Below are 19,013 nucleotides of genomic sequence, written 5' to 3'. Positions count from 1 at the left end.
TCTTGACGCCAATCCCATCTCACGCCGTTCCATTACCGTGTGCATACCTAGTAACTAGGTAGTGCTTGACTGGTCTCGTTTCAGCCTCGCTGCCCCTGTTGTCTGAAACGGTGCGCAGGGGGTTGCTGTCAAGGGGGCTGCGTTGGCTCCTCTTCGATTTAGATAGGAGTGCATGTGTTGCACCACGTTTGCTGTCTTGTGTATAGTAGTGCATTACAACTCCTCACTCATCCACAAGCCTGATCATTCGTAATAATCCATCTTGAAAACACATGTACAACTAGGGACTAACTAACCTATGTGAAAGATGAGCTAGCTTGGCTGGAGCTGATTCTTGATGAAAGCCTCGATGTCTGCTCCCAAAATCAACGTAAAGCTCAACTGATCTGGCGCATGCGCTAGACTTGCTTCCTATCTATACGGTACCGGTACATCTCGTCTAACTCTCCTTTCGCCGTGTCGGCCTTTTGTGAGTTTTGCGTCACGACAAGCTCAGAACTGGGCATCATGGTAAGGTCAAGGGTTAATGATGAACGCAGAGCACGAATCCAGTGCCACATAGTGATTGCCCAATCTTCAAGCATGGCCAAACTTGCCATGATCCCTTTGCTAACACTCCAAGGTAGATTTACACAATCCGATAACTAAGCCTATAAGCCCCGTCGTCTTGGGTTCATCACTTGTACAAAGAAAGCAAACTCCAGAGGACCAATGAATAAAGCCAGTCGAGGTCTAAAATCCGACAGAAGTGTGGCAACCCGTCTCAACCTTCTCCAAGGAAAAGAATTGGGTTCTACTTGTCCATGAAATGATCATGACGAAAAGCATGCTCCTACTCAGCTGCCGTAGTGAGAGCAATAAGTCAGCTTACTACCGTACCCACCCATATAAAGTCCCCGCCTGTCTATATATAGTACTATATGTCTCGCTAAGAAGTACCTAGCTTCTTTTTTATTTTCTTAAAATATATTTATTTTAGATTTATTTATATGCTTACTACACCTTGTATTACTTTACCACCTATATAAATATCTCCTCGCATTCCCTTAAATTTTACTTTAGTAACTACATAAACATAATTATATTACATTACCTACGCGTCCTTATCCGCAACCATAAGGCTGACTACTTCCGCCAGCCTTCTTTTCCTCGCCGCCTTCGTCTCTGCTTAGGTAGGTAACGTGCTAGCCTTTTTTGCCTATAATATATCCAAACCTTGTTTCCAGTCTCGCGTACGGTTTATTAACATTTTCCCAGAAACCAGACCCATTACTGTGCGAGTGCTTCAGGGATACTAGGCTTCCAAGTGCGAGCCTTGGCGCATCTTGCTGCAGTACCGTGCGACTTCCTAGATATGATAACGTTCCTAGAGTCATAAACAATGCTGTTTGTGCGTTCGAGATTCCGCGTATAAGGGACTTCAAGCCGTGGGTCGAATGCTGTAGCCGCATTACTAAGGGAGGACCCGCCGGTACTTTAAGCGCTAGTCCAGGGACATACTCAGGCGCGCCAGTACGTTAAGCGCTCGCCGGGGACATGCTCAGGCATTTAGGTAACGGCAAGGGCCGTTAGTTTAGATAATAGAAATCTAGAAGACATTGTTGTATCTGCATGCTCTTGTCTATAGAAAAGCAAGCAGAAACCGCAGTGCTGAATATACAACGTCTTAATCATGGCTTCTTCGTTGCATCCTACCCACGTGCTCAAAGTTTTACTAATCCGTAAACCACCCTCACTACGGTAAAAAATTGTTTACTATAGAATAGTACGCTAGGGGTTTACTATATAGGTGTAAACTAACCTTGTATATACCTATAAATAGGTTTAAAGTAGTAGTTTACTTTTATTAAAGTAGTAGTTTACTTTTATAGTAGGGGTTTAAATTAAGTATAAAAAGTAGTTTTATTTCTATTATACGCTATAATACCTAACTAAGACTAAAAGGGGTAGAAAAGATTATACGTATATATAATATAATAATAAGTTATAATATTTTTACTAATAGGAGGTAGTGATAATAGAGGTGGTAATAATAGAGGTAGTAGAGGTGGTAATAATAGAGGTGGTAGAGGTAGTGATAATAGAGGTGGTGGAGGTGGTGATAATAGAGGTGGTGGCGATAGAGGTGGTGGTAGAGGTGGTGGTAGAGGTTGTGGTAGAGGTAGTGGTAGAGGTGGTGGTAGAGGTGGTGGTAGTGATAGAGGTGGTGGTAGTAATAGAGGTGGTGGTAGTGATAGAGGTGGTGGTAGTGATAGAGGTGGTGGTAGAGGTAGTAGAGGTGGTGGAGGTGGTAGAGGTGGTGGTGGTGATAGAGGTGGTGGTAGTAATAGAGGTGGTGGTAGAGGTAGTAGAGGTGGTGGAGGTGGTGGAGGTGGTGGTGGTGATAGAGGTGGTGGTAGTGATAGAGGTAGTGGTAGAGGTAGTAGAGGTGGTGGTGGTAGAGGTAGTGGTAGAGCACTACGGTACAAAACTAGTTTACAGTAGCCATATTTATCTAGAGTAGACTAAGAAGTAGTTTAGGTAGAAGAAGTAAACCTAAATAGGGTTTACTATACTATGTATTCCACTTTTACTTCTACTTCTATTAATCTACTAGTTTCCTACTAACTATCTAAGTATTTTACTAGTACCCCTCCTTTCTTTAAATCTTCTTCACCACCTCTACTACCTCTACCACCACCTCTACCACCACCTCTACCACCTCTACCACCACCTCCACCACCTCCACCACCTCCACCACCTCTACTACCTCTACCACCACCTCTATCACTACCACCACCTCTATCACCACCACCACCTCCACCACCTCCACCACCTCTACTACCTCTACCACCACCTCTATCACTACCACCACCTCTATCACTACCACCACCTCTATTACTACCACCACCTCTATCACTACCACCACCTCTATTACTACCACCACCTCTATTACTACCACCACCTCTATCACTACCACTACCTCTACCACCACCTCTACCACCACCTCTACCACTACCTCTACCACAACCTCTACCACCACCTCTACCACCACCTCTACCACCACCTCTACCACCACCTCTACTACCACCTCTATCGCCACCACCTCTATTATCACCACCTCTACCACCTCTATTATTACCACCTCTACTACCTCTATTATTACTACCTCTATTATTACCACCTCCTATTAGTAAAAATATTATAACTTATTATTATGTTATATATACGTATAGCGTAAAGCTAATCTTCTCTACCCCTTTTAGTCTTAGTTAGGTATTATAGCATATAATAGAAATAAAACTACTTTTTATACTTAATTTAAACCCCTACTATAAAAGTAAACTACTACTTTAATAAAAGTAAACCACTACTTTAAACCTATTTATAGGTATACACAAGGTTAGTTTACACCTATATAGTAAACCCCTAGCGTACTATTCTACAGTAAACAATTTTTTACTGTAGTAGAGGTGGTAGAGGTGGTAAAGAAGATTTAAAGAAAGAAGGGGTACTAGTAAAATACTTAGATAGTTAGTAGGAAACTAGTAGATTAATAGAAGTAGAAGTAAAAGTGGAATACATAGTATAGTAAACCCTATTTAGGTTTACTTCTTCTACCTAAACCACTTCTTAGTCTACTTTAGATAAATATAGCTACTGTAAACCGGTTTTGTACCGTAGGGTCAACGTTCCAAACCTCAGCCTTCTCAGCACCCGCGAACCCACAATCTACCGCCCCACGACACTCCTCTCTCAATGCAACCCTCGCAGAACCTTGCTCCTCCGTTCCTACTGCCCACACGCTGCCACACCTATAGTCCAGCCATGAAGACGTAATAATTGACCGCATCCAATATTGGCCTACTCCTCAGCAAGCCGGGCACATGAATGCATACTTCTGTTGCCTTATTTGACGCACCATCGGCCGTCGCAATAATTTGTGAAAGTGCATATCAGCAACGTGCACAAGCGGGAAAGCTGAAGGCATTATAGCTATCTGAGTGATGAGGCGGATGCGGTGGTGTGTAGGTTGGGGGTATATGGCTTGGCTGTCAGGCTGTGAGACTGCTATTGAGAATGCAAGGAGATCTTTCGAGGGAGAACGGAGCAAATTGGGACACTGTCCGGAGCTGGGCAGGTGTCGCGACACTGGAAAAAGCAATGCTTTCAGTATTCTGTTTCGTCTCGACAAGTGCCCGTCCCATAGCCGTCCCCAAAGTCTGGTAGCTCGGCTTGATAAGCCTGTGCCAAAGAGCTCGAGTTTTGCGATATATGTACCTCTGTTGACTCGTGGTTACGTTCCCCTTTGTGTGTTCGAAGCCAATCTCGGGCGCTCTCAAAATCTGCATGTTCCTCCAAGCTAATAGCTTGCCTATCTGCGCTAGCAGAGTCGAAATTCTGCAGTACTGAAGGCAATGATTCAGGGTGATAGGCCTTGTAGACCGTCGATGTGACAGGTGTTAGCTGAGTCGAAGTGGTGTTGCTGTTCGGCGCAGACACTGGCTTGGGGTAGTAACGCGAGTATCTCGAGGCGTTCGTTTTGACCCCTCCAGTAAACCCCAGGACGGGCTGTCTCATTGTCTCACCACTCATGGCTTTGATATCAGAGGACACTCTTTTACCCCAGCCAGCCATAAGAGTGACAGGAAGGTCATTCAAAGGCTCACACTCTTTGCTACATCTGTTTGCTCTAAGTTGTTGTTGCGTTAGGTTCTGGTCAGAATGGTCTTCCGAAGAATATTGATAGTCGGGCATTTCGTGGGTTGCAAACTGTAACGCAGCTTCAATTTCAGCAGACAGCTCTGCTATAGTTTCCTGTATATGACTCGTGGTGGTAAGCTCGAAACGTTTCGCTGCTGAATCCGGCGAAGTGGCAGATGCATCAGAAGTGACCCCTGGGACTGGCCGTTTATCCCGCAACCCCTTATAAACTACTGTCTGCAGAGTTTGTGGGTGTTGTTGAGGCTCCGCATCTTGCTCGCTACAAGTTGAAGGACCTTCAAACGGGTGAAATAGGTTCGGTACAGCTTGGGCCTCCGCGGGAAGGGAAGATTCAGATGTCTCACTCCTTTCCGACAGTACCATAATTGGTATACCATTGCAAGAAGCTTTTTCAGGTTGGGTTTGCTGCGTAGGTATGTGTTGTTCTAAGCTTTGGGGCGAGCGTTGATCCTTGCCATGGCCAGGCTTAACTTGCGTGTTCCTAGTGGAGCGATATCGTAAGCGAGAGTGTCTTTTGGGTGCAGGTTTTCCTAAAGTCGTGGGCTTGGCCGCGATGACCGCTCCTGGTGACTCTAAACCAGCGACGAGACTGTCCTTACGCGGAGATTTGGCCATTGCTGGTAGCGTTGGAGTGAGAACGTCCAGACTTTTCCGAATGCCTAGTTCTGGCATGTAGTGATGTTGATTCAAACCAAGTGTTCGAATGGCAGGGTCTGAGACAGAACGTCCATGATCAACTTGTGGTGTAGGTGGACTTATTGACATAAGAGGAGGAGATTCTTTGCCCAGAAGCACTTGGTAACAGTTGTGTTGGTCCTCACGAGAGAGTCTCGAAAGGAAGGGTGTCCCTAAGAAGTTCCGCTCGACCAACTTTTCATCAAGCTTTGCCCGGATGGCTTGTACTTCGCTGCCATATATCCGGCATAAGAACAATATATCTTTTCTTGGATCCCATGCAAGATTCCGTGATTCGCATAAGTGTAACATTGTTTGAAGCAGGTATAGCATATTCAGGCCGTTATACGTCTTGAGCTGCCCGTCCTTCTTCAAGCTCACTAGGACCAGGCTGTTGCTCAGCACGCCGCTTGGGGGACTTCCACATGATTCTGTTCCTCTTTAATATTGAGTATTGAAAGCCGTGAGGTGGAAGTTTACCTGGAGGTATCATATTTACCTCGATCGCTGCTGCTTTGTGGCAGCCAAGGTCTTTATATGCTGGCCCAGTGCATACTAGAATCTTAAAAGGGAACAGCGGGTTCATGCCATCTGATATAACAACGCTGTTTCTGTTGGCTAATGTCTCTAAATGGAGTCTGTCATGACGTACCGTTTGTCTGCTTGTAGCTTTTTCTTGATACGGAAAAAATCCTTGTCGTCATATGCAATGTGCAGATCCAGCATCTCTCGACGATAGCCCAAGCACAAAGTTTCGAACCCCCCAGTCATACCGTACAAAATTTTCTTGTTCTCGAATAGGTTCCGGATATGGTTTGTTGCAGCGAGAAAGTTTACCAGAGGGGGAATACTAGAGTCGTATCCGTGATTTGTCTTCTCATTTGGTAAGTCTGTGGCGATACGATATTTGGTCCTGTCGGCCATTTTCCTAGTGCTGCAGTCCAAGATAGTCAAGAGCGTAGGTGCATATAGCTTAACAGAAAATCACACAGTAGTACGATCTCCAGGTTTCAGGGTACAGGCAACGAGGCTTTGTTATTGACCCGCGGTATCTCGTCGGACAATTCAGCATGGCTCCATCATCCTAGCACACGTGTGCGCGGCCTTTCTATTGAGTGATGCGTGGTTCGTAAAGTAGAGCGGGTCTTCTGCAAGGAGGTCTCGTAGCGCTTTTCCAGCTATTCCAAACAAAGATGTCTCAGTGAGCGCACACTGTTATGTAGGCTGAGTTGAGAGCTAAGACGTGCATTTCTGCCGGGGGACAAGTGCAAAGACAGGAACTTCATTACCGTCCATTCGACGCCATCATAGAGCTGAACTATTGTAACAAATGATCTTTACATTTGGACACAGTGGAGTGGTGCTGTCCCAACATAGATCACGGGTGGCTGGAAGGCTGAGCGCCTGAGGCTGAGCAACTATATTTAGTTGCCAACAAAGTGGGCCAAAAGTGTCTGACAAGGGCTGTTGCAGGAATACAATATGTAGTCGAGAGTCAGCCCACGTCATATCTGCTGCGATAAGTAAAAGTGAATTTATCGTATTCAGCTGAGTTTATCCTTTTCCCTGTAGTCATCGTCTGCTGATTTGTTGATAGAATGGGGGGGGTGCTCTTTGATGTAATTGTGCAGCAATGGAGCATGCAAATCGCCGTTTCACTATATCGGCCGGCGCTACTCGGTACAATTTGATCTTGAACTTCTTAAACTTCTTGAACTGCGCCGATGTATACATTGTAATCACGAATGGCTGTGAATAGACATGGTGTTGCTAGGATGATGATCTGAATGAGTAATCGCAACGAAGCGTGCGAAGCCATAATTGCATCTTCATGACTGTGTTACGCACTTTATCTTTTGCGTGGGCTATATCCATGAAAGCTAACATTTTCTTGTCGTGCTTTTCTGTAGTGCGAATGATGCCAATCATGTTACGCAAGGATCTGGAATACAGCAACTCTGATAAGGTGATCGTTATTGAGTCGCTGAAGGCTCTACACAACAAGCCGCCGTAGGCGCGAAGAGATCGGACCATTTTCACAAGTCAGTCGTCATCGTATCATCGTTAGGTATTCAGGGATTGGCTCAGACGCCACCACCTACAGCACAAATCAGTATCGCTGTTGCGTCTTGAAACTGCGCATCATAGGAATAACGCACCGGATCGGTCCACCGTCACGCTATAGTCCCCAATCGCCCTTTTCTGTTCCGCCAACGACCTGGCTCTCGACTTCATCAAGAAGAGTCCGCCGCTACCCAACGCCGCCAAGCTGAACAGAGTGAAGGTACGGGATCTAGAGCGGGTCGGATGTTAGCATACCGCATACCGCATACTACAGCCAAGGACAGGCGGTGGTAACGAGCCATCGACGTACGTCAGAATGCGTGGATTAGCCATTGAAAGGTTCCAAATTTGGTCAATCAGGCTCAATTGGCTGGTGATTGATAAAGAGAGGCTGGGAAATGTGGAAGTACCTGATGAGGAAGTGGATGGAATGAGTGAAGCCCGAGGCTACATCCATCGTGTGATGAGCTTCCCCTCTGGTGCAGTGACGCACTTACCCCAGGTTTGGCTACCTACCGGTATCGTATCCCTGCTAGTGATCTACAAACTTCCCTACCTCGGCTCTGGGCCCATGAGCGCGCGTCAACGCCCACGTCAAAATCGACATCGGGTGGCTAGAAGAGCTCGAATTGAGTGGTCTTGATTTCGTTGACTTGGAGGATACGGTACAATCGACAAGCAGGGAGGGCTCTTGCGTACTGGTACCGGTCATCCCAGCCCAAGTATGCTAATTCCAGTACATGATGTTAACATGCCCATTACAAGACTGATAATACCATACCATGCAACTACGCCGTCTTGCCCGCAACTCTCTTCAACCACTGCACCGTTTCATCTGGCCTACTCAGAAATGGACTATGTCCACACTTTAACCTTGTAACCTCAATCTCCCCACCCGCATCCTCGACTGCTTTGCACATCCCCTCCTGCCCCGCAGCCGGAATCGCCAGATCATCCTCACACAGCAAATAGCTGGTAGGGATAGTCTGCCAACTTGCTGCTGTAGTCTTGGCCCACATTGTCCCTAAGGCTTGACTCTTGAGTTGTGATGCCCAATGCTGTTGTTCTGCGAGGGGGAGGTCGTTGTAAAAAATGTTGGGATCCGTTGCGAGGACATAGGGATCCTGGGGTAGATTATATTGTGTCAGTCCTCATCCTGTCGAAATGAATCATGGGATGGAAAGAACTACCTGTACATCCATCCATGGAGCATAGTGACCACCAATTGCTTCCATCAAGCTTACCCCTTCGGGCAGGATGAATGATGCGATATACGCCGTGCGTACCACACCTCCCTTCTTTCCTTGTGCTTCCCTCTCTCTCTTACTATAGCCTGCCAGCGCGCTGGACACCACGGTGCCACCCCAACTATGGGGTGATACAATCACATCATTGCCTTCGTCTCCAATGGCTTCTTCTACGAGAGCACGGGCTACTGCGATGTCTTCAGAGAGATCCTTCGGCGGGTTGGAATTGCCCACAGCGGGCATCTGGCGCGCGTACACTTTATAACCAGATGATTGGAGGGAAGAGGTTATGGTCTCCATGCAGGTCGTGTCATGCTATGCACCAGGGACAAATACAATGGCCGGTTTCACCATGTTGACAGATGATACCAAAGTTTGTGGGAGCGTATGCTGAAAGTGTTTCAAAAGGCAACGGAAGCTGGTTGCAATGTGAAAGAAGAAGAGTAAAGTTGGCAAGCGGGGGCAAGCGGGGAGGTCGAGTAGGAGTCAGAAAAGAATGAGACTTGGTCATGATTATACTGAAAGTACCTCCATGGCTGATATCATCCCAACCTACTTACAAAAGAAGTTAGTTTGAGAAGCACATGTGCGCCAACGATGAGGCATACGGTACGGTAGCTGACCGGAAGTCGCCCACTATTCCACTCGCTTTGCTCGAGAAAAGTGACAAGGATTGCAGAGATTGACGACGAAAAAGAGATACTTTGTATCCACATTCAACCAGTACAAGAATATCCCGAGATTCATGCGCCGATGGACCTGAGAACTAACCCGTTTGGATTGTTGTAGATGAGGGGGTTCTGGTGTAAGTTAGCCCAAGATGGCAAAACCCTGATCCGATACCACTGCGAAGCCTTCTTCGGGCCGATCTCAATGCCGGCTCCTTTGCACGGCTGCTTGACTACCTAGTAGGTATGGCCCTCAGTCAAGCTTCAACGTACGTTGGCGGTAATCTAGGTGCCACAACATGGTACGGATCAAGGTTCTACATGTGGTACTATGGTATCCTGCCTGTGGCCATATCCTGCATATGGTAATATCCTGCATATGGTAATATCCTGCATATGGTAATATCCTGCATATGGTAATGTTCTACATGTGGTGACCAGGGAGCTTCCCTTGGTCGACTACGGATAGACACGGGGCCTGCTGGCCGATAGAATTTGGCTTTTGCAAATGCAATGGCCATGATGAAGACACCAATTTTTGTACCATACAAGTATTTGATTCTCGTGTTGCGGCATCATGATGTGGAGCCGGAAAGTCGGTTAGTGGTCTTTCGTAGCGTACGGTAGATACCCATTGGGTGAGTCTACCGTAGTACGCCATGAGACCAGTGTGTCGCTATTCTAGTATGAAATGTTCTCTGGCTCTCGTAGCCAATGTAGTAATGCATCTGTGCTCCTTTTTATAAACATACTATGCTTTGGTCTTTTGCAGAATCCTCGATCCGTGGGCGCACAGCGGGAAAGGCTTCCGCGTCAAGGAAGCCGAGTATGAGCTCGCCGCTCTCCGAATGAGTAACAGCGAAATCCTGTACTGACTCTTTTGAGCTCGACAAGTTTATATTTTGGGCTCGCTCCTCTTGTAAATTCATCATCTCTTGATTAGACTACGCTGATCAGTGCAACCTCGGATGGGAAAGATATAATTACCATCAGCAAGCCAGAGGCCGAACTACAGTGAATCACAGTCTTGTGACGAACAAGTGGTGGCGACCAAGAATACTCGATGCCTGAGTATAGTAGAAGGTGACTTGGTACATGATACTGTTATTTGTTTTTCCATGTTTGAGGCTCACCTTTTACCCCTCAACCGCAAAATAGCTCAGGTCAACCTGCAAACAGCCTAACTACGTAGTACGACGCACTATCGACAGAGGGGCGCCCAAATCCAGCACCATTTATCACACCAGGCGACCTCACCATCCTTCGCGTCGTAGTCGTCGTCGTCGTCGTCGTCGCCACCACGTCATGTCCGCCCGGGCCGGGACAGCCAGCTGTCAGCATAGCCACCCAGGCGTGAACGGTTAATGGCCACTGTACCTGCAGTGAGCCGTAGGACACGCGCGTCCTGCCCTTGCTTCTCAAACTCCCCGCCTGTTCCGGAGACTCTGACCTTTTGACGTTCTCCATTCTTGAGTCTTGACGCTCCTCCAGCCAAGCTTCATCTGTGTGTACCAAGCCTCTGCTGTGAAGCTTCTTTGCTTCACCACCCATTCGTTGACTAGAAAACAAACATTCGCCACCGCCAACCACCATGTGGAAGACGGTCATGTGCGCGGCGGCTGCGCTGGCCAGCATTACAAGGGCGGCAAGTTATGATGATATTCCCGAGATCGAGGTCTACGGACAACATTTCTTCTACACCAACAATGGCTCGCAGTTGTAAGTTCGCGAGTGGTTCACATGAATCCGACCCACAGTGCACTGACGGCTCTGCTTATCAGTTACCTCAAGGGTGTCGCGTACCAACAAAATTACTCGCCAAACGGGAGCACCAGCGCCAGCTCGGGCTATACTGACCCGCTCGCTGACGGCGATGCGTGCAGACGCGACATCCCGTATCTCAAGCAGATCTACACCAACATCCTCCGTGTCTATGCCATTGACCCGACCAAGAGCCACGATGACTGCATGGCACAGCTGGCCAGCGCTGACATCTATGTCATTGCTGATCTGGGAGAGCCTGGCACGTCGATCCGGTCTAACGACCCCGAATGGGACGTCACCCTCTACAACCGATACACAGGCGTGGTCGATGCGCTGCAAAAGTACAAGAACGTGATTGGTTTCTTTGCTGGGAACGAAAACGTCAGTTCCGACAACCAGACTGCCGCTGCGGCCTTTGTCAAGGCGGCTGTCCGCGACACCAAGTCGTACATTTCCAGCCAAAAGTACCGTAGCACGCTGGGTGTGGGTTATGCCACTGCCGATGTGCCCACGCGTGACGAGATTGCCCACTACTTTGCTTGCGAGCCTGGCAATGCCGGAAACGGAACTGCGATTGACTTCTGGGGCTACAATGTCTACTCATGGTGCGGTGAAAGCAATTACGCCGCCTCTTCGTACGGCGAGCGTGTGCAATTCTTCTCCGACTATCCCGTACCCGTCTTCTTCGCTGAATATGGATGTATCGAGGGCGTAACAGGAGGCGCTACCAACCGCCCTTTTACCGAGGTCGAAGTCCTCTACGGCAACATGACCGAGGTCTTCAGCGGCGGCATCGTGTACGAGTGGTTCATGGGTGTGAACGACTACGGTCTTGTCTCACTGACCAACAACGACGCCAGCGTATCGCCGTACCCTGATTTCACGTCCCTGCAGAGCCAGTTGGCTACGGTTAGCCCGACGACTACGCAGAAGAGTGCCTACACGCCTTCGCACTCTGCTCCTGCATGCCCTTCGGTGGGCGGGTCCTGGCTTGCGCAAGCCTCTCCTCTACCGCCCACAGTGAATCCCCAGCTCTGCTCCTGTATGGTGCAAAGCCTCCAGTGCGTCTACACGTCAGATGACGAGGAGGCCTACAGCGAGGACTTTGGCTACATCTGTGGAGCCGACGAAGCGTACTGCTCCGGCATCGCTCGCAACGCTACCACTGGTGACTTTGGAGCTTTCTCGGGCTGCGACCCCAAGGACCAACTCGCTTTTGCAGCTAACCAATACTACCTGGGCCAAAGCAGGCGTGCTGACGCGTGCCGCTTCAGCGGAAGGGCATCGGTTCAGAGTGCGACTACGGCTTCTAGCTGTGGAGCCTTGCTGAGTGCCGTGGGGTCTGCTGGTACAGGCACGGTACCGACGGCGACGGGCCGGGGCACAGCAGCTGCCAGTTCGAGTTCCAAAGCTGGGGCCCCAAGTCTCAGCGCGGCTCGTTTCTTTGAGCATACTGGACTGGTCATGGGCGCGTACGTGACGGTGGCGGTGGGCAGCTTGCTGGGCATGCTCGTGCTCTAGAGACAGATGGAGAGAGGGAGAGACAGAGAAGCTGGATAGATAGGTGGGAGCAAAGACGGGCCTATGTATTGGCGGTGCTGCGGACATGTCTGGTTGGTGTGTTCAAGAGTATCCTGTTGAAAAGAAAAGAAACGCCTTGCCCACAATGGAACATGATGACAAGAATGCCATGTGCAAGGGCGGATGCGAGTTGTGACAAGTTGGCCGTCGGAGTGAAGCCGGACACGTAAGGAAATACAGTGAGGCCTTGTGGATGTGCAGTGCACCTAGGCATGATTCCGAGGCAATGGAACCAATGCATTGCTTGGCAAGGAGACCAAAGGCCAATATGGGTGGTGGGTGTAAGTTTACCTTTTGGCACAAAGTATACAAGTATACACGGTAGTAGAGAATACCAGGGGTTAGGTAGAGCGATGGACAAGTCACGTATGCGGCCCGGTTCAGACGGGCGACTTGCCGTGGAGATGTGTTGTTTTTGTTGTTTGGGGCAGAGGCCAGGCAAGACTTTATCAACAAAGGGTGTCGCAAGTATGAAGGCAGGTTCGGCGTCATGAAACGCGCATCGCCCATGCTCATTTCCTCCTAATGGTACTCTACCGTGGATGGATAGCTACCTAGGCCAGCCAACCAGCCAACCCACCTTAACCTCGCCCACTCGCTCACCTGCCGACTCTCTCTCTCTCTCTCTCACCAAGAAGCGGACCGAACAGCAACCCAAAGCACAACAACAAACAGTAAATAAACTACCGTCGCTGTTTTCAGTTCCCATAAAGAGGTGCAAGCCAGCGACCGTGTCTAATCGATAGCTGCCCGCGACGGCCACGCAGTACTGCCCCCCCACAAGCCTCGCCCCCGTCCATCCATCCATTCAGAGGAAGAGCAACTCATACACACTTAGAGAGAGAGAGAGAGAGAGAGAGAAAAAGAGAAAAAAGAGAGAGCGAGTGAGTGAGTGAGTGTATGTGTGTTGACACGCTGGACGCGTCTTTTTCGGAGTAGGCTGCCAGCACATCACACCCACCAACACAGCACCACCATCCTCTCCCACCCTCTCTCACCCTCTCCCCCTCCCCCTCCCCCTCCCCGCGCCCACGGCTTGACATTTTTCAGTTGGGCCCTGTCCACCTCGTTCCTGTGGGCTCACAGTAACCTTCTCTGTGCTGCAACTCTTTTCTCTGGAGGTCGGCCAACAACATGGTGGCACAGCGACGATACTCGGTCACGGGCCAGACACCGCCAGACAATGCAGAAGTGCTCAAAGCGCGCTCGCCCAAGTTACAGGCCCTCGACACCACCGTGGCCCCGACCAGCTGCGGGCTCTGTTGTGATGCGAGCGGGACTGAGAGCAACAACAATAACAATAACAGTATCAACAACAACAACAACATGGGCGTCGGTGTGGGTGTTGGTGTAGATATGGGTATGGGTATGAGTTTGGGTATGGGTATAGGGACAGGCACACACACAGGCAGCACAAACACAGGCGGCACAAACACCGGCACAGGCAGCGACGACAGCGGGACAGAGGCTCTGCGAGGGCGCCAAATGGCTCACGCAGGCAGCACCGTCCTCGTCCGCACCTCGAGCAAGCGGTCGGCCACGCAACTGCCCTCACCTACCTCACCCACGCACTATCTGCCCCCCAAGATTGCACGTTACCGCCTCGCCCACCACGGTGAATCCCACTTCGACCTCGACTTCGGCCTCGATCACGATCACGACCACGACTTCCGCCTCGATACCGACACCGATTCCGACTCCTCCACCGACACCGACGGCGACTCAGATGCCACCACCGACTCCTCTTCTCCTTCCCTGCCCGTGAGCGTGGCCAGCCTGTCTGATGATGCCCCGCGTCTGGAGCAGCTGCAGCTATGTGCTGGCCAAGGAGTGGTGGACGACTACGACTACGACGACAATGATAATGATAACCACAACCTTGACCATTACCACAAGAGTACCAACAACAGCAAAATTCATGACGGAGATAACAACAACAACATCACCACCACCGACGGCAACGAAGACGACGACGACAATGGAATGGAGGACCTTGCGCTGTCGCCCTCCCATTCCCGCAATCACAGCCTCGACCGCATCTCGCTCGACGAACAGCACAGCCTGCAGACGAGCTGGGAGGCCTACCAAAAGGCTGCCATGCTGACTACCGAGCTCGAGACAAAGCCAGAGGCGCAGGCGCAAACACAATCTGTCGTTGAGTCTGTACGCACACCCGTCACCTTGCTCACGCTGCCGCCCGAAATCCGCCACCAAATCTACCGCAACTGTGACAACATGGTCCTTCATAAGCCTCTTGTCTACTGCATTTCCACCTTCCATGGCGAGATGCAACATGCGCTTGCTTCCGTTTCGCGCCTTGTGCGCGAAGAAGCCCTTGCCATCTTCTACAGCTACAATTTGTGGGTCATCAAAGTCGAGTTTCGCATCATGTACGATGCATTCCAGGACTGGATCATCCGCCTCGGTCCAGGCGCCCGTCTTCTGCGTCTGGTCAACTTTTCTGTACGCGGCTCTCTCTTCAAGCCACGCCGAACACATACTCAGAGCGTCATGTTGAACGGCCACCTCGTACAAGTCACCCCGGGCGCCGCAGCCTTTGATAATCTGCCCAACCTGTACTCGCCACCCGACGGAGACGCGAGCTTCCACATCGATCTTAGCGAAAAGTACGTCGGCGGAAAAGTCGAGCTTCTTCGCAACGACGGGACCACCGAGGCGGGTGAGAAAGCCATCGTCTTCCTACGCAAGCTGGTACAAGATATATGGGAAAAGAGACAGGCTGGTACGCTGAATGGCCAAGACTGGATCAGCATGGTTGACGGTTTCATAACCTTCGTCGGTGGCTGGTGATTTACCATGCCACACATTTGACCAATCCCAGTCTTTGGGACTGGTCCATCTCATCTTTCCATCATTTTCCCATTCGCATGCGAACATGGTTGCGTACATCATCTCGAGGGGATGCGGCGTTTACGGCATGGAGCAAAGAAATCATGGTAACGGACTTCATTCACTATATGTAGCAATGGTTCGCAATGGGTCCTTCAGGCCGGATAATGGGAAAATTCAGTGAGATAATCATGATGCTCTAACGCACCGGAATTTGTTTTCGAGGAGTTTAGCTTTACAATATATACCCCCTTTTTTTAACCATTCGATTCTATTAGGTATATACTCCACCGTCTCGATTCATCGCAGCCAACCATGGGTAAAATCTATCTACAGCAACTCTGTCCACTTCAACAGCTCTTCTGAACCCCGTTCCCACTCCACATGATTCTGCAGATGATGAGCAACCCCTTTCACTACCTTGAATCTCACACCATCACGGCTATCGTCATCTGCCAACGCCAAGGTTTCCGAAGAAACGCCTTGCCACTTTCTCATCTCCAAGCACTGTCGAAATGCGTTGCGGTAATGCCTTGCTGTATTTAAGAGAGTCGCCGGTCTACAGAGCACGTCGTGCTGAGCAGCAAGAACGAATAATCTTGGCGTGACCCCGCTTGCTGGCAACGTTGAAGTCGTACCCTGGTTCAATGACCGATGAACATACGACCATCCTGTGATCCGCTGCAGTACATCTGGCCCTGTAACGAAGGCGTTGAGAGCCTGAAGAGGCCAGCACATGGACTCGTACGGACTCAGTTGGCGCTGCAGATCTTCCACGACAGATTTGGGTGTCGAGGGCGTAAAGAACGCATCTTGGACTTGCTGCGTGGTTGCGAGGATATATTTTGGATGGAAGAGGCGATAGAAGAATTGTAGCGCTGCCATCGGAAGCCAAAAAGTGTAGCATGAGTATCTACTCGCCTCTCTTAGCCATCCTGTCTCATGGCACCTACACAACTCACCTCATCGATTTTCTTCGAGTCCGCATCCACTTACGATCCAAATCCTGGAATAGCGGCGAATAAACATAACCCTTGTACCGTCACCAGTCCCCGACTTAATACATACTGCGCCAGGCCTCCTCCTGCAGAATGCCCTATCAATACCATAGGCACCCTCTCCTGACTGCCGCATCTCTCTGCTTCCAGACGCTCCGCTTCCTTGATGCCGGCTACCAGGTCTTGGGCAATTTTTCCTCTAGTTGTAAAATACAGGCTCCAGAAGGCAGGATACCAACTTGCGCCATGTCCACGATAACTAACAGCATAACAAGCATAGCCACGATCGGAGAAGTAGACCATGTACTTTTGCCAAATAGAAGCACTTCCGAAGCCACCGTGTGCGAAGAAGAGGGGTGGTTTAGATGGACAAGGGGAAGAGGGTAGGGTGGAGAGGAGTTCCAGGGGCCCGTTGGGCGTGGAGAGGTAAGACCTTGATAGGCCAGATGGCAATAAAGAGGGGGTCGGAGGGTTGGGAAATGGGGTTAGCCATCTCAGAGTAAAGGGACCAAATGGCATGGTGGATGGACGGTGGGAGTGGGGTATGTGATGATGATCTTGACAGTGGTGTCGCTGTATCTTAGTAATGGCGCTCGTGATGGCAAGACCGGCTCATAGGAGGGCTGGCAGGAGCCGGTGGTAGCATTGACGAGTGCAGGTGCGCTTATTGTGCATTGGAACTGCTTACGTTCAATGTTGAAAGGAAAAGACGTCCGGTTGAACCAAGAGGTCGTAAAACTCTGGGATCATGACCAAAGACCGAATGGGGCAATTGGAAGCGTGAGGGGTTCTCTCAGCCGCACGCAGCAACCACAACACAGGAATTGATAGCACACACGCGGCTGACACCAGGAAATTAGTAATTGCTTAAACTTGGGATTAGGTGACATGATAACCGTTGCGTGTTTTGATCCTTTGCAGCTCAACGAGTGAAGTCAAGGGTTGAGCCGCCCTTTGCCAACTCGGTCAAAAGATTTCGACCGGTCAAGCTCATTACAACTTGCCAACTGCCAAGTTTCCCAACATCTCCCGTCCCGTAACCCAGGTAGTCCTCCACAAAGTTGGAAAGTCCAATGTACTCGAAAGGGCTATAGGAAATCCGTCAGCCACAAGATCTTGGCCGGTTGAGGATGAGAAACACAAGCACTTACTGTCGGCATAGCCAAAGAATAGCATCGGCGGAATCCATCCCCTCGCATACTCCAGCGCAAAGCAACTCGACCCCATCTTGTACTGTTTGACCTCGCCCCTCTTCAAATGATGAACGCTACCTTGTGGATATCTCTCAGGCTCGTACACGCCCTTGCCCGGCGCGTACGCCACTTGCTCGCCCTTCAAAATGTGAAAATAATCGTCGGCGGTGTGACGGCCCGTGTGGCCCTCTGTCCCAACCGCTGTGCCAAAGATGATCAAATACTCTGTAATAGAGGCGTGAATAATGTACATGGCACCCATGGCGCCTCCTGCATTATTGAACATCCACTCTTCGTCCAAGTTCACGTGTGCGGGATGCTTTGACGCGAGAGAGGAGACGATGTGAGAAACCACCGCACTCGTGTCGTTTCCATGAAGGGAGAGGGATTCTAGGGATAACGAGTGTAGTTCTGAGGGAGTGAAGAGGTAGAATTTGGGGAGGTGTGATTCTAACATGTACATGAGAGTCGTGAGGCCACCAAGGACGAGGCCCAGGCTCAAAAGGAGACGCATAATCAGATTGTCAGATTCCGCCGGACTGGGAGAAGGAGGTCCTCGGGGGCAGGGTTCCAAAGAGCGTTGGGAAGGGAGGAAGGAAAAAGGAAAAGGAAAAGAAAAGGACGGTGGTGTAATGGAACACTCGACTGGTATGCTGTATTGTGGGAAGATGAGAATCTTCATGGAAATGCCTACTTGATGGTACACTTGCACGGGCCACTCGGATAGGAGTAATCCGGACCGCCGGATTGTCAGTCCATATTAGAATGACATGACTTGCCTTTGAATTTCGTTTCTTGGAGTGCCTTGCCATGGAGTCCGGCTATGAAGAGCGATGCTTGATGGTTTGGAGCACGGGGGCTCATACATCCTTGGACCTTTGCTAGTGGCGGTATGTTTGAGCTGAGACCGTCAGACCTCAAGTGCGTTCATGCAGGTACATTCGCATTTGCCCAAGCAGCCCAGTATTCAGCGTACCTTGCAGTCAGTCTAACTAGGTAGTTACAGGACAAGCTAGTGTAAATGAGACTGTAGGCTAAAGACCAGAGGGAAACCAGCTAGGCCAGTCGCTTGGCACAGAAGAAGGGATACTGAGGAACACAGCTGTCTACGTTTTTCAGGCTGGCTAGACGGGATGTACCATGTGCACAACTTTTACCCATACTCCTTACCAGGCCGATCAGCGTAGTATAGTAATTGTCAATAGCACGAGGGAAAGGAACGCAGGATACGCAAGAAGACGAAAGCGAGTACTGTTGTAGATCATGTCA

The 19,013-nt window shown here is 49.8% G+C and overlaps 7 protein-coding genes across 7 annotated transcripts; 2 read left to right on the top strand and 5 right to left on the bottom strand.

Moving 5' to 3' along the window:
* Positions 1–3,469: 3,469 nt before the first annotated feature.
* On the bottom strand, positions 3,470–6,698 carry IAQ61_003573 (uncharacterized protein). The gene is made up of 3 exons (XM_066096019.1): positions 6,032–6,698; positions 5,860–5,984; positions 3,470–5,810 (listed from the first exon to the last, which is right to left on the bottom strand). Exons 1-3 carry the CDS (start codon positions 6,301–6,303, stop codon positions 4,150–4,152), a joined length of 2,058 nt encoding a protein of 685 aa, XP_065953895.1. The 5' UTR covers positions 6,304–6,698; the 3' UTR covers positions 3,470–4,149.
* A 1,533-nt stretch (positions 6,699–8,231) lies between these two features.
* IAQ61_003572 (uncharacterized protein) lies at positions 8,232–8,990 on the bottom strand (the record flags this gene model as incomplete). The annotated part of the gene is made up of 2 exons (XM_003837072.2): positions 8,232–8,567; positions 8,634–8,990. 2 exons carry the CDS (start codon positions 8,988–8,990, stop codon positions 8,232–8,234), a joined length of 693 nt encoding a protein of 230 aa, XP_003837120.2.
* A 252-nt stretch (positions 8,991–9,242) lies between these two features.
* On the bottom strand, positions 9,243–10,348 carry IAQ61_003571 (uncharacterized protein; the record flags this gene model as incomplete). Its single annotated transcript, XM_066096018.1, has 5 exons — positions 9,243–9,245; positions 9,299–9,338; positions 9,462–9,490; positions 10,111–10,302; positions 10,346–10,348. The coding sequence occupies 5 exons, from the start codon at positions 10,346–10,348 to the stop codon at positions 9,243–9,245; spliced, it is 267 nt and encodes an 88-aa protein (XP_065953894.1).
* A 194-nt stretch (positions 10,349–10,542) lies between these two features.
* On the top strand, positions 10,543–12,643 carry IAQ61_003570 (uncharacterized protein; the record flags this gene model as incomplete). Its single annotated transcript, XM_003837070.2, has 2 exons — positions 10,543–11,077; positions 11,140–12,643. Exons 1-2 carry the CDS (start codon positions 10,950–10,952, stop codon positions 12,641–12,643), a joined length of 1,632 nt encoding a protein of 543 aa, XP_003837118.1. The 5' UTR covers positions 10,543–10,949.
* A 1,194-nt stretch (positions 12,644–13,837) lies between these two features.
* Positions 13,838–15,514, top strand: IAQ61_003569 (uncharacterized protein; the record flags this gene model as incomplete). The annotated part of the gene is made up of 1 exon (XM_003837069.2): positions 13,838–15,514. The coding sequence occupies one exon, from the start codon at positions 13,838–13,840 to the stop codon at positions 15,512–15,514; it is 1,677 nt and encodes a 558-aa protein (XP_003837117.2).
* A 293-nt stretch (positions 15,515–15,807) lies between these two features.
* Positions 15,808–17,108, bottom strand: IAQ61_003568 (uncharacterized protein). Its single transcript, XM_003837068.2, has 2 exons — positions 16,550–17,108; positions 15,808–16,466 (listed from the first exon to the last, which is right to left on the bottom strand). Exons 1-2 carry the CDS (start codon positions 17,068–17,070, stop codon positions 15,884–15,886), a joined length of 1,104 nt encoding a protein of 367 aa, XP_003837116.1. The 5' UTR covers positions 17,071–17,108; the 3' UTR covers positions 15,808–15,883.
* Positions 17,109–17,544: 436 nt separating this feature from the next.
* On the bottom strand, positions 17,545–18,258 carry ERG1 (Squalene epoxidase; the record flags this gene model as incomplete). The annotated part of the gene is made up of 1 exon (XM_066096017.1): positions 17,545–18,258. One exon carries the CDS (start codon positions 18,256–18,258, stop codon positions 17,545–17,547), a length of 714 nt encoding a protein of 237 aa, XP_065953893.1.
* Between the last annotated feature and the right edge of the window lie 755 nt (positions 18,259–19,013).

The sequence above is a fragment of the Plenodomus lingam genome (genome assembly GCF_022343315.1).
Source record: "Plenodomus lingam strain CAN1 chromosome Unknown contig_18, whole genome shotgun sequence".
Classification (NCBI taxonomy): Eukaryota; Fungi; Ascomycota; class Dothideomycetes; order Pleosporales; family Leptosphaeriaceae; genus Plenodomus; species Plenodomus lingam.
The sequence above is the reverse complement of the archived record's forward strand: the minus strand, read 5'-3'. Positions and strand labels throughout refer to the sequence as shown.